The 13875-nt window shown below is 36.4% G+C and overlaps 1 protein-coding gene across 1 annotated transcript in view; it reads right to left on the minus strand.

Moving 5' to 3' along the window:
• Nbeal1 (neurobeachin like 1) overlaps window positions 1–13875 on the minus strand; it is a 163120-nt gene that overhangs the window by 59804 nt on the left and 89441 nt on the right. The window contains exons 24-28 of the mRNA XM_050154206.1: window positions 13118–13276; window positions 11444–11603; window positions 10645–10733; window positions 4688–5224; window positions 704–879 (exon numbers count right to left, since the gene is read on the minus strand). Coding sequence (XP_050010163.1) covers window positions 704–879; window positions 4688–5224; window positions 10645–10733; window positions 11444–11603; window positions 13118–13276 — 1121 coding nt within the window. The remainder of the gene's footprint in view (window positions 1–703; window positions 880–4687; window positions 5225–10644; window positions 10734–11443; window positions 11604–13117; window positions 13277–13875) is intronic.

The following is a 13875-nucleotide window of genomic DNA, read 5'->3' on the forward strand; positions in this document are numbered from 1 at the left end:
TGGTAGGATGGGAGAGAACCTCATCTCATTCAGAAGAGCTTAAAACAACAAATCTATGTAACAAAGAAGTGAATGACTTCCACAACAGGAACCTTAAGACACTAATAAAATAAAGCAACAGAAAAATGGAAAACCTCCTGTAATGGTATGTTCTGTCTCTTTAAGAGACAATCCAATGCCCACTCCCTCTCCAGGCACATCCTCAACCCCCCCCCCCCCAGAGAACCTAGACAACAATGAGAACCCTAAGACAGGTATACTTGGATCTAATCTACATGGGAAGTAGAAAAAGACAAAATCTCCTGAGTGAATTGGGAGCATGAGTAGCATGGGAGAGGGTTGGAGGGGAGAGGAGATGAAGTGAAGGGAGCCAAGAAAAATATAAACCTCAATAAAATCAATAAAAAAATAAAAAATTCAGGAAAACACAAAGTAAAACTTCCTTCAGATTCCTTCTCACCCGAGACTCAAGAATGAATATCAAGAGAACAAATGAAGAAATGTTGGTGAGGATGTAGGGAAAGAGAATTTGTACTTTTTTTCTACATTCTACTAGAACAGTAAAACCAAGGAAGAAACATATTAAATAGCTTCTTCTTCTCTCTGCCTCTACTATATACTGAATTAAGGAATCAGTATTTAATTTTAGACTACCAATCCGTTCTACAGAGGGGTTCACAAAAATCACTAAATGAATACTTACATTAGTTTTACTTCATCTGACGATCGAAGTAGTTCACTTGATATTCCTGGTTTAGTTAATGCTGAAAACACTTGTCCTCTTTCAACCCAAGTGTCTTCATCGGACTTTTCTAGTCCTTTACACATTATATAATTCAAAATATTTGTAACCAACTGAAGAAGCTCCTCTTCACATTCCTATAAAACATTAAGTAATACTAAATTATTAGAGTTAGGAAACATTAAAAAGCATAACACAGAGCCATCTACATATACTTGTTATTTACGTACGTTATTTTTAGCATTTAATTTTTATTATTTTTAATTATGTGTAGGTATGTTTCTGAATGTGCGTATGGGCACATAAGTGAAGGTGCCTAAGGAAGCCAAAGCTGTCAGATCCCTGGAGCTAGAGTTACATACAGTTGAGAGCTTTCTGATGAGAGTTCTGGGAATGGATCTCAGGTCTTCTGGAAGCACATCAAGTGTTCTTAACTGCTGAGGTCCCTTTCCTGTCCCCTTTTAAGATGCTTTTATTGCCTGAAGACACAAAATGTTTCAGATGCAGGCTCTGTTCTAAAGAGAGGGATGGGGTGCTAGAAAGATGGCTAAGTGGTTACTGGTCAAAGTGGTTCAATTCAGGCACCCAAATGGTGGCTTACAACCATTCATAACTTGAATTCCAGGACACTCAATCCCTTTCTGTGTATGTGGGGGTTCAGGACAGGGGTTCTCTGTGTAACAATCCTGGCTGTCCTAGAAATAGCTCATGTGGGAGTCCCCTCTGTGTTGCTGTGATTACCATTAATGAACAAAGAAACTGCCTTGGCCTGTAGATAGGGCAGAATTTAGGTAGGTGGGGAGGACTGGACTGAATGCTGGAAGAAAAAAGGGCAGAGTCAGAGAAATGCCATGGAGCCGCCAGAATCAGACAGGCTAAAACTTTGCGGGTAAGCCACTGTTACATGGCAATACACAGATTAATAGAAATGGGTTAAATTAAAATATAACAGTTAGCCAATAAGAAGCTAGAGCTAATGGGCCAAACAGTAATTTAAATAATACAGTTTCTGTTTGATTATATCGGGCCTAAGCTAGCCGGTGGCTGAGACAAACAAGTGGTTCCTTCTCCAACAGACTGGTGCCCATGTGGCCAGCTAAATCCATTTAAAACCTAAGAGAGTTTGAAAAGGAATTCTAGACACAAAAATACAGGGCTAACACAGTTTCTTGCTGTTTGCTGGCGGCATGGAACAGCTCCATTAAGAGAGGTTTCCTCACTCTGCAGCAGCAGTAGAGAAAAAAAGCCGCACTGTTTTGAAATGCAGGCTTTCTGGGACGAGATGCCAGCATGACTTCTGGCTCTTTCAGGAGACCAAGTATTTGGATGGGGTTTGTGAGCAGACTGATACAGCTTGCTTAATGGCGACATGGACTGGCTGTGTGCCTAAGAATGGGGCTGTTGGCATGGCTCTCAGAGCCAGAAAACAGCACTGCCATGCTGGACTGTGCAGAGCAAGCAGGTGTATCATATATATCATAGTAATGGCACAGCTTAAGTTTTAGACTAGGTGGGCAAGCAGTTAGTACTGTATAAACCCTAGTACTGGAGCACCTAAAGTTTTAAGAAGCACTTGGCATTTTAAAAAGTGCTCCTGGACAGTAAAGAATTACAGATATGCAATAAACAGAAATCCAGATGAGTCACAGTGCTGGATAAATGTACGTAGGCTTGAGAGAAGAAAAAAAGTACAGAGAGTTGGAAAAGAAGTAAATTGTTTTAAAAAAAAGGCTTTAAAGAGACAGAGTACAGATAGTCATAGATTAAAAAGGAGTAAAGAAAAATAAGCCATGTAAAAATGGAAAATTGACAGAGATTCTGGAACATGTATGTATATTATTGTGTTATCTTTGAATTTTTTTGACTGTGAATGAGCTAGGTATAGACATTTCACTGTATAGGCTGCTAAGCTAAATCAGCATGTATATTATAAAGGTATCATGACCCAGTTTGGGTCTAAGGATATATTGCTTTGAAAAAGAGGTTCTTCTCTTGTTTCCACAGAGGATGAGAACCTGTGCATTGCTTCCAGACTGGTGTGGTTTGATAGAGCATGACCCACTGAAAGGCTGCCGTGAACACTCAAAAAATTACTTCACCCAACTGCTGACTGAGATAAACCTAGCATATAGGATACACCATGAAAGACCTGATTAACAGTATCTCTAACATGCAGGAAGCAGTATGAACAGATCTACACTCATATTTCTAAATATTGTTTATAATTGTTTCTTTGCATTTAAAGGGGGATATGCTATAGATACAAATAATTTGCATTGGATGTATCTTGGTTTATTGTTACAAATTTAAGGTCAATTTTGTTATGTATATTTATGCTCTTTATTAAGGTATTATGATTGTGTATTTCCTGTAAAAATGTAATAATTAAGAAATATAGGTAGAGTCATCTATAACAGTCAAGCTTGTAGTTATGTTAGATTTTCTAGATATACAGAGATGCATTTCACTTAGATAGGTATTCTTCAGATCTTTCAGAGACCCTCAGAATATGGCATTTAAAATATTTTAAAACTTAAGACTTTTCATGACAATGAGACACATCTGCTCCTGGCAGCACAAGCTACTTCAAGAGGAAGGTGGGCACTGAAGAGGCTCCTTATAGAGTTGGTTAGCTATTTGGACAAGAAACTGCTCTTTCCTGGACTGTTCAACTGGACATGAAGGACCCACAGAGAAATGACTGCTGAACTTGCCTAAAGGTGAGATGATCCTTCGAGGTTCCTGCTTCATGAAAGTGTCTGCAAAACATTCTACAGGATATAGAAGTGACTGAACTATCTTTGAAATTTCCTGCTTCATGGAAAAGTCTGCTGGATACTATGGGCCTGTAGGCTGAAGATGGATGCCCCAATGGTATAGAACTTTGGGTGACTGTCCAAGCAGCGAGATGTTTCTGTCAATTCTCGAGTTTTGGAAGTTGATTAGAATGTACTTCCTGTTTACTTAGGTAGTATTTTATCCTTCTGGAGTGTTTGATGGAGTTGAAGAATTTATACTTATAGTTTTCCTAAGTTATGATAAAAGATAAAATAGATATAAATATTGTAACTGTAATTCTTGCTTGATAACTGTTTTGTTATATGTATTTTTACTATGTTAAAGTCAAAACCTCCCTTTTCATTCAAACAGAAAAGGGAGGTGATGAGGGAGTCCCCTCTGTGTGCTGTGATTACCATTAATGAATAAAGAAAATGCCTTGGCCTGTTGATAGGGCAGAACTTAGGTAGGCAGGGAGGACTGGACTGAATGCTGGGGGAAAGAAGGACAGAGTCAGAGAGCCGCCATGGAGCCATCAGAGTCAGACATGCTGAAATTTGCCGGTAAGTCACTGCAATGTGGTGATACAGAGATTAATGAAGATGGGTTAAATTAAAATACAAGAGTTAGGAAATAACAAGTGAGAGCTAATGGTCCAAGCAGTGATTTAAATAATATAGTTTCTGTGTGATTATTTTCAGATCTAAGCTAGCCGGGCGGCTGAGATGAACAAGCAGCCCTTCCTCCAACAAACAGCTCTTATACAACAGGCTGGTCTTAAACTTACAGAGATTCACCTGCCTCAGTCTCCCGAGTGCTGGGATTAAAGGCGTGTGCCAACACCACCAGACTAAATGTCCTTTTTCACCTCCACAGGCACCAGGCACAAACATGGTACATGTACATACACACCAACACAGAATAAGATAACCTAACATGTGCGAGTCTGTATGCTCAAATCCTATTACCATACATATACATACAAATGCAGGCACACCAAAACAAAACAAAAAAGGAAGATATTTACAAGTGACTTGTGACAATGACCGTTCTAAATTTTAGATGAGACTTAGACTATGAGTGGAAATATTAGTAACAGCTCACATACTGCAAAGGACCAGATCTAATGAGAATTAAAACTGATTTTGGAAGGATAAGCAAATTTACCTCTTTGCTTTCAAGGAAGGCGAAGTCATCACTAAAGTCCATTTCATTTGTGATACTCCTTTCTCTGTCAGATGGCACAGAAAACGACTTAGTAGACTCCACTGGGGATGGTGTGCTAGGTGAACTGTCTGGCATTTGACTTCCACACTCACTCAGTTCACATGAGTCAGTTCCACTGAGATCTAAACTCAGATGGGAAGTGTTACTATGCCAGAATTCTTCATTTTCTGACTTGAAAGATAATTCTACTTCAGAGTTTACTTCTTGAAATAATGGTGTATTTGAGTTCAGGGACTGACTATCTTCCAAACTCCAATGATCTGAAGATACATCAGGTAATGTCATTTTTTCATCATCTAGCTTTTCAGTGGACATATTTTTATTTTCTTTCACTGAAACAGCCTTTCCATGTTTATGAAGAGAATTTACATTTTCAAAGTTTGCTTTTAGGAGAAGTCTAACAAAGGTATCTTGCCAACCCACTTGCTGTGCTATCTGGTGTGCTGCTTCTGGCTGGGACTGCAAAATCTGTAATATCTGCAAAGAGAACAAAAATTACAAAAAATAATACAAAATTCTTCAAAAGCTATACAGTATTTTTATGAAAAGATCTCTTTTCAATTATTTTAATAACAGAGTATTACTCTGTCTATAACTGAGAAACAATAAAATAAACTTTCAAATTATGTTCTGTGTGTGGTATATGTGACTATGTGCATGTGCAGATACATACGCTTACACATAGAGTACAAAGAAGGGTACTGAATGCTTTATTCTATCACTACCCACCTCATTCCCTTGTAGGAGGGTCTCTTACTGAACCTGGGCTAGGGCAGTGGCCAGCAAGACTCAGCTACCTTATGACTCTAGCTCCTAAAATGCTGGGGTTGCAGACAACACACAAGAACACACACAGCTTTTACATGGATGCCGAGGATTCATTTCTTTATGCTTGTGAAATTACTGTTATTGACTGATTTATCTTGTCATCCCGGGATTATGTTCTTACTAGATTATAAAATATCTGAAGCTCTTTGATATTGTAGTATTAATAAATCTAATATTACTTCTGCACAGAGTAAAGATGTGCTAGAGAACACAAAAACCATGTGATTAATTTGTTGAAATAAAGTATTAATAAGATGAAAGTATATATAAAATTTAATAAAGTGATCATTATCTCAATCAAATCAGTTTTCATGAGCTTATTATATTTTTGAAGCAAGGATTACTGAGTAACAGACATGTATCAGCAACGAGCGTAGACAGCAGAGCTAGGGGACACAAGAAAATTATTTTTTTTAGTGATTTTATTGAGCTTTATATTTTTCTCTGCTCCCTTCACTTCCTCTCCCCTCCCCTTCTACTCTGTCCCATGGTCCCCCATGCTCCCAATTCACTCAGGAGATCTTGTCTTTTTCTACTTCCCATGTAGATTAGATTTTGTAGGTCTCCCTTAGTGTCCTCGTTGTTGTTTCAACTCTATGGGACTGTGGTTTCTAGGTTAGTTTTCTTTGCTTTATGTTTAAAAACCACCTATGAGTGAGTAGATGTGATATTTGTCTTTCTGGGTCTGGGTTACCTCACTCAATGTGATGTTTTCTAGATCCATCCATTTGCCGGCAAATTTCAAGATGTGATTTTTTTTCTGTGCTGTGTAGAACTCCATTGTGTAAATGTACCACATTTTCCTTATCCGTTCTTCAGTCGAGAGGCATTTAGGTTGTTTCCATGTTCTGCCTATGACAAACAATACTGCTATAAACATAGTTGAGCCCATGTCCTTGTGTTACAATTGGGCATCCTTTGGGTATATACCCTACCTAAAGTGGTATTGCTGGGTCTTGAAGAAGGCTGTTTCCTAATTTTCAGAGAAATCACAACACTGATATCCAAAGGGGCTGTACTAATTTGCACTCCCACCAGCAATGGGGGAGTGTTCCCTTTACTCAATATTCTCTGCAACACAAGTTGTTGTCAGAGTTTTTTATCTTGGCCATTCTCACAGGTGTAAGATGTAAACTCAGGGTTGTTTTGATTTGCATTTCTCTGATGGCTAAGGACATTGAGCACTTCCTTAAGTGTCTTTCAGCCCTTTTAGATTCCTCTGTTGAGAGTTCTCTGTTTAGGTCTGTACTCTACTTTTTTATTGGATTATTTGTTCTTTTGATGACAAATCTTTCGTGTTCTCTGTATATTTTGGAAATCAGACCTCTGTCTGATGTGGGGTTAGTGAAGATCTTTTCCCATTCTGTAGGCTGCTGTTTTGTCTTGGTCACTGTGTTTTTTGCCTTACAAAAGCTTTTCAGTTTCAGGAGGTCCCATTTATTAATTGTTTCTCTCAGTGTCTGTTCTGCTTGGGTTATATTTAGGAAATGGTCTCCTGTGCCAATATGTTCAAGTGTACTCCCACTTTTTCTTAGAAGTTCAGTGTGGCTGGCTTTATCTTGAGGTCTTTGATCCATTTGAAATTGAGTTTTGTGCATGGTGATAGATATGAATCTATTTTCATTCTTCTATATGTATCCAGTTATGCCAGCACCATTTGTTAAATATGCTTTCTTTTTTCCATTTGATATTTTTTGCTTCTTTGTCAAAAATCAGGTTTTCATAAATGTGTGTATATCTGGTTATCAATTCAGTTCCATTGGTCCTCTTGTCTAATTTTATGCCAATACCTGGCTGTTTTCAGTACTGTAGCTCTGTATTTTCTTTATTGTACAGGACTGTTTTGGCTATCCTGAGGATTTTTTTTTCTTTTCTATATGAAACTAAGTACCATTCTTTTGAGGTCTGTGAAGAATTTTCCTGGGATTTTGATGGGCATTGCATTGAATTTGTAGATTGCTTATGGTAAGATTGTCATTTTTACTATGTTAATTCTACCTACTCAAGAGCATGGGAGATCTTTCCACTTTGGGGTGTCTTCTTTCTATTTCTTTCTTCAAAGATTTAAAGTTGATGTCATACAAGTCTTCCACTTGTTTGGTTAGAGTTTCTCTGAGATATTTTAAGCTATTGTGGCTATTGTGAAGGGTGATTCTTTGGTTTCTTTCCCAGCCCTTTTATCATCTGTATACAGGAGGGCTACTAATAATTTTTAGTTAATCTTGTATCCTGCTACATTACTGAAAGTGGTTTATGAGTTGTAGAGGTTGTGATGACAACTTATGCTGTAGATGTTGTGGGGCAAAAGGAACAGTTCTGCATTGCTGGTGGTAATGCAAGCTGGTACAACCCCTTTGGATGTCAGTATGGTGGTTTCTCAGGAAATTAGGAAACCACCTTTCTCAAGACCCAGTAATACCACTTTTGGGTATATATCCAAAGGATGCTCAATCGTGCCACAAGGACATGTGCTCAACTACGTTCATAGCATTGTTTGTCATAGCCAGAACCTGGAAACAACCAAAATGCCCCTTGACAGAAGAATGGATAAGGAAAATGCGGACAGTTACACAATGGAGTATTACACAGTAGAAAAAAATGACATCTTGAATTTTGCAGGAAAATGGATGGAGCTAGAAAACATTATTTTGCATGAGATAACCCAGACACAGACAATTATCACATGTACTCACTCATAAGTGGTTTTTAAACATAAAGCAAAGAAAACCAGCCCACAAATCACAATCCCAGAGATCTTAGACAACTATGAGGACCCTAAAAGAGACATACATGGTTCTAATCTACATGGGAAGTAGAAAAAGACAAGATCTCCTGAATAAACTGGGAGCATGTGGACTTTGCGGGTGGGTTCAAGGGGAGGGAAGTGGCAGGAAAGGGAGCAGAGAAAAATATAGAGCTCAATAAAAATCAATAAAAAATAATACGGGTGCGTGCACCCACCCACGGAGACAGTGGAGCTGATCTATTGGGAGCTCACCAAGGCCAGCTGGACTGTGACTGAAAAAGCATGGGATAAAACCGGACTCTATGAATATGGCGGACAATGAGGGCTGCTGAGAAGCCAAGGACAATGGCACTGGATTTTGATCCTACTTCATGTTCTAGCTTTGTGGGAGCCTAGCCAGGTTGGATGTTCACCTTCCTAGACCAGGATGGAGGGGGGAGGACTTTGGACTTTCCACAGGGCAGGGAACCCTGACTGCTCTTCAGACTGGAGAGGGAGGGGAAGAGGAGTGGAAGAAGGGGGAGGGGGAGGGAAACGGGAGGCTGGGAGGAGGTGGAAATTTTTTTTCAATAAAAAATAAATAAAATAAAAAGAATTCAGTGGAAAAAAATAATACAAATGAAAACTTTAATTTTAGCATTTAACTTTTAATTAGTTGACAGAGATGCCTCTGATACCTTTTAAAATCATTAACTGCACTCATAACAGTTGGGTTACATTCAACCATATTAGGTATTTGGAAATATTTTTATATTTGCATTTTCTTGCATCATTTTTATTCACGTTAATAGTAATAGATACTAATAACAAAAAAGATGTTAATAAAACATGGAAAGAGAAGAAACTTAATTGTCTATCAATATGAAACTACATAATATTCTAAAGAATAAATACAGAATGAAAGCTATGCAACCAGATATGTTGAGATGGCTTAGTGGGTCATGTGGTAAGGGTTACCCGGACAGGAGAGAAAATGTCATAATCAAAATGAAGCACAAAGCCAAAGCAAGTCTCCCAAAGGTTAAATGTAAATTGAAGATAAATTATATGAACTTTTATAAACAAATATTAGGAAATTATTTCCATAAAGTTGAAAAGACACAAATTTTTACAGGTATATCCAGCATGAGATCATGAGCTCATGCATATGAGGATAGCTATGAATGAAGCTCTACACATCTTTAGATAACAATATCATGTCATAATGTCAAAAATTTAGACATACGGGTTCCAGAAAAATGGCTTGGTTAGAAAAAGACACTTGATGTCCAGCCTGAAGACTTGGGTTTGATCCCTGGTATCCACAAAGCAGGAGAAGAACCAACTCCCCAAGTGGTTTTCTAAGCTCTATTTTCTCACTGAAGCATGGACATACTCACACTTGAATGTACACACACACACACACACACACACACACACACACACACACACCAAATAAATAAAATGTAATACTTAAAATACATTTAGATAGTTAGACCCTTTGAAATATGGTGAAACCATTAGAAATGACCAGGACCAGACACAGACGTAGTGGTGCAATACCAGCCACTTGGGAAACTGAAGCAGAAGATCACAACTTTAAGGTGAGTTTAAGAAACAGATTGCTTCTTCAAAGTAAAAAAAATTTAAAAGGAACATGGAGTGTAGTGTTTACCACAAAGAAAGGGAAGAGGATGGGGGAAGAAGATCAGGGGAAGAAAAAGGGAAAATGGGAAGGGAGGAGGGAAAAAAAGAGTACATGCACTGAGGGTTCTGGGAAAGGATGGTATTTTCTGGCAGTAAATAATGAAAAGAAATTATTTACAGAAGAGGAAGTAAAGCTAACTCTTGACATACTGGAACCAGGTGGTGGTGGTGCATGCCTTTAATCCCAGCACTCCAGGAGATAGAGACAGGAGGATCTCTGTGAGTAGAGGCCAACCTGGTCTACAGAGTGAGTTTCAGAATAGCCAGGACTATACAGAGAAACCCTGTCTCATAAAACTAAACAAAAAAATGACACACTGATTTCTTATAATTACATGAAGTTGATTCTTTTCTAAAAGGAACAATTTATTATTTATTTATGTGAGTGTGTATTCATTCAATTTAAGACAGTCTTGGATTACATAGGCTGGCTTGTAGCATATGATCCTTTTGCCTGTTCCTCCCATGTGGTGTGATTAAAGTTATACATCACCATGTCTAATTTAAACTGCTTATAAAATAATTTCTATTATGAAATAAGAAAACATAGAACTTGTATCTGCTATAAACTACTCAAAGAAAAACAGTCATAGTAAGATGATCTTATTGTAAAAATACTTCTTGAAAATGTACTAACCTTTCTACAGAGGACCATTCTGACATTTACGTGTGTTCTGTGAGAGATATATACTACAGATAACAGATCTTTGAAATTGATAACAGGATCTATGATTAAAGAAAAGTTAAAATTAAATTTCATGGATATCCAAAGAAAGAAAAGTATTACTTGTATGAATGCTGAAGTAATTATTTACTTTCCAAGGTGAACTATAGCTATGTTCCAATATCCCCCCAAATCTTCAGGTTGATAATATTCAAATAAAGCTTAAATAACTTCTCTTTCTTTGACTGTCTGAGTATATGGTCTATACCTCAGGGATACAGTACTATTATCTTTTATATAAATATTTTGGGTTACCAATGAGACTTGATAAACTACTTAGCAAACCACTAAAGATAAAGAGCCGCATTTCCAGACCCAAGTCAAACATCTGTCATAAATTCTACTTTGTGGCTAAGTACAGAAAAAAATATTACAAAACATTAGAAAGAAAATATGTATCAAATTTGTTTTCATTTTACCTTTCAGAAAATACCTTTAAACTTATAAGCTCCTTTTATACATATTTTCTTTAATGCTCTTTTTTTTTTATTTAGGAAACCAATCATTAACTTGGCTACTTAGTAAACATTTACTTTAAAGCTATGTCCTGGAAGTCAAAAGCAAGTACAGGTATATATTTTCTAAGAAACACTCTGCAAAACCAAATAACAAGTAATTTAAAAACCAACCTGAAAGAGGAGATTTTTAAGAAAACTTTCACAGAGAAAAAAAAATTTCTTAAACACATCACTGTTACCAATCTTAGTCATACCTGCATTAATGATTTGATTGACAAGGTTTTTAATGAGAGACACATTAACTGGAACTTCATTAAGGAGGAGTCCAATTCCTGAATAGCCAACTTCTCTGAGACGGATGCGTTGCTTACTACGTTCATAAACACTGGTGCATCTTAACATCTGCTCTATAACCTGGTCACAAAAAGTAATACAGTCTTTTCAATACAGAGAAACATTGGATTTTGGATCGTTAATAAATTTTACTGAAACTGTATCTATATTTGTATAAATAATGTTTAAAATTCTAGTTTAAATACGGCTGATGAAAGAGTAATATATATAGTTAGCAGACACAAAGAACACATTTATGTGTCAAGATATTACTATTATCATTATTATTCATTTTTTGTTTTGTATTTAGATAAGGTCTCTCGATATAGCACCAGCTGACCTGGAACTCACTACGTAGAGTGTCCTGTCTTCCACTGCTGGGACTGAAGGTATGTGCCATCACACCTAGCCTAAAACGGTCTTAACTCATTTACATAACAGACCCATTTTCAAGAACAGAAAACCTTAGTGAAGCAACCCAAATAATCTATATCTAAAAATGGGAGTAGAAGCTGAACTTTCCAGGGGTAAAAGTAATGTTATTTAAGAGGTTATTTTCTTATAAATTATAAAAGGATAATTGTGTCAGAATATCATATACAATCACTAAGAAATATTTTTAGAAGAAATAATATTTTCTCTCTATGAATAAACCCTAGTGAGAGCAGATGCTTCCAAGAGCAGCCTCACTGGTAACCAACCATAAGCAACCCTAACAAACAAACTACTTTAGACCTTTTCTTCATCATTGTATTCTAATGTTTAGTGATTTGAAACACAAGCAATCAAAACATAAACCCTTAAAAGTATATTTAATTAACATAACTCTAATAACAATGTAAAAACAAAAATCATCAGACAACTAAGGACAAGGAGAATTTAACTAAGAAAAAAAGCTGGTAGATATATGCCTGGATCTTATATTTTTACTTAACAAAAAGTTAAAAACGGTGGCTTCAGACAAGGGTTCAGAGTCTTTACAGTTTGGATAGCAAATAAAATATACTCCATGTGTTTTAACAAAGCCATTAGTCTATCAGCTTCAATTTATCACCTGTAATACAGGAGTAAGAAAAGTATCCGTCTTCTAAAACAGTGGTAGGGACTAAGAAAACTACTCCCCGAAGAGTACAAACTGTCTGACATAAAGTGAGCATCACAGAAGTGCTGCTATTATTAACTGCTAAATGACCTGATGTACTACACCCATGTACTTTATGTCAAGGAAGAACTCAGAGGTTTTATATTAAGAAAAATATGACAAAGTGGATATTCCACTGAGATGATTTGCCTGGCTATATTAATTTTTTGCTTGCTATTTTGATGTTTTTGTTTGTTTAGGTCACCCCCCCCCCTTTTTTAGATGTACTAGTAAGATTTGGGGGAGGGACATACACTCAGCACATACTAAGCCAGTACTCTACTACTTAACTAGAGTTAAGTTTTTAAACTATAATATAGTTTTTAAAATACACAAACAACATGAAAAATATGTAACAAATCGAACTTAAGAAGTATGCAAAAGTAATTTAGTTATGAACTCATATAATCACAAATGTACCCAAGATATAAAGATGCTTACAAAATTTGTGTACCTTAAAAATGATTTCTCTTAGTTTGTCAGAGTACTTCTGATTTAGCAGCAAAGCATACAGTATATCAGCATTTCCTGGTTCAAACATCAGTGAGAAAAGCTGACCTCTAGTTGGGCTGGTTCGTAGAAGACTGAAGAGTATATCCAAAATTCCAACAAGCTTTTCAAGTTAAACAACACAAAACAAACAAACAAACAAACAAAATTCACTAATATATACAGGCAGCAAAATAGGTATATAACTAAATTGGCTATACTCTGCTTTTTCTCTCTGATCTCTTTTGCTTCTTCCATTCCCTTTTGCATAGTTTTTCATTATACATATTCAATATCTCTGAAACCATTCCCAGCCTGTTTGCCCATAAGAAAAGAAATTTCTTCCATAGAAGAATCGAACCTTGTCTCTTCAACATTTAAAATCCTCTGATAAAATTTCATATGTCTTATCTCTTACAATCATATTCTTGTTTCATAGTTATCTGTTAACTTCTCTTAATTATGTGGATTCTATTATGTTAAATGAATAATTTCATAACTGTATTATCTGCACTGCTTAATACTATTTTATAGGTATAGTTAAGTTCTAAAATTGATGGCAGAAAATATAATATATACCAAGAAAATAAAATATAAACCAAGAAAATTTTGAAAACAAAACTGGAGAATAACCAGATACAACAACTATGTAATGATTTGATATGAAGTGTAGCTGGAGGCACCACTGAGGTGATCATATTGTAAGGACACTAATAGGTGATT

This window comes from Alexandromys fortis, unplaced genomic scaffold, assembly GCF_014885135.2.
Source record: "Alexandromys fortis isolate MF-2015 unplaced genomic scaffold, M_Fortis_MF-2015_v1.1 scaffold_40, whole genome shotgun sequence".
Taxonomy (NCBI): domain Eukaryota; kingdom Metazoa; phylum Chordata; class Mammalia; order Rodentia; family Cricetidae; genus Alexandromys; species Alexandromys fortis.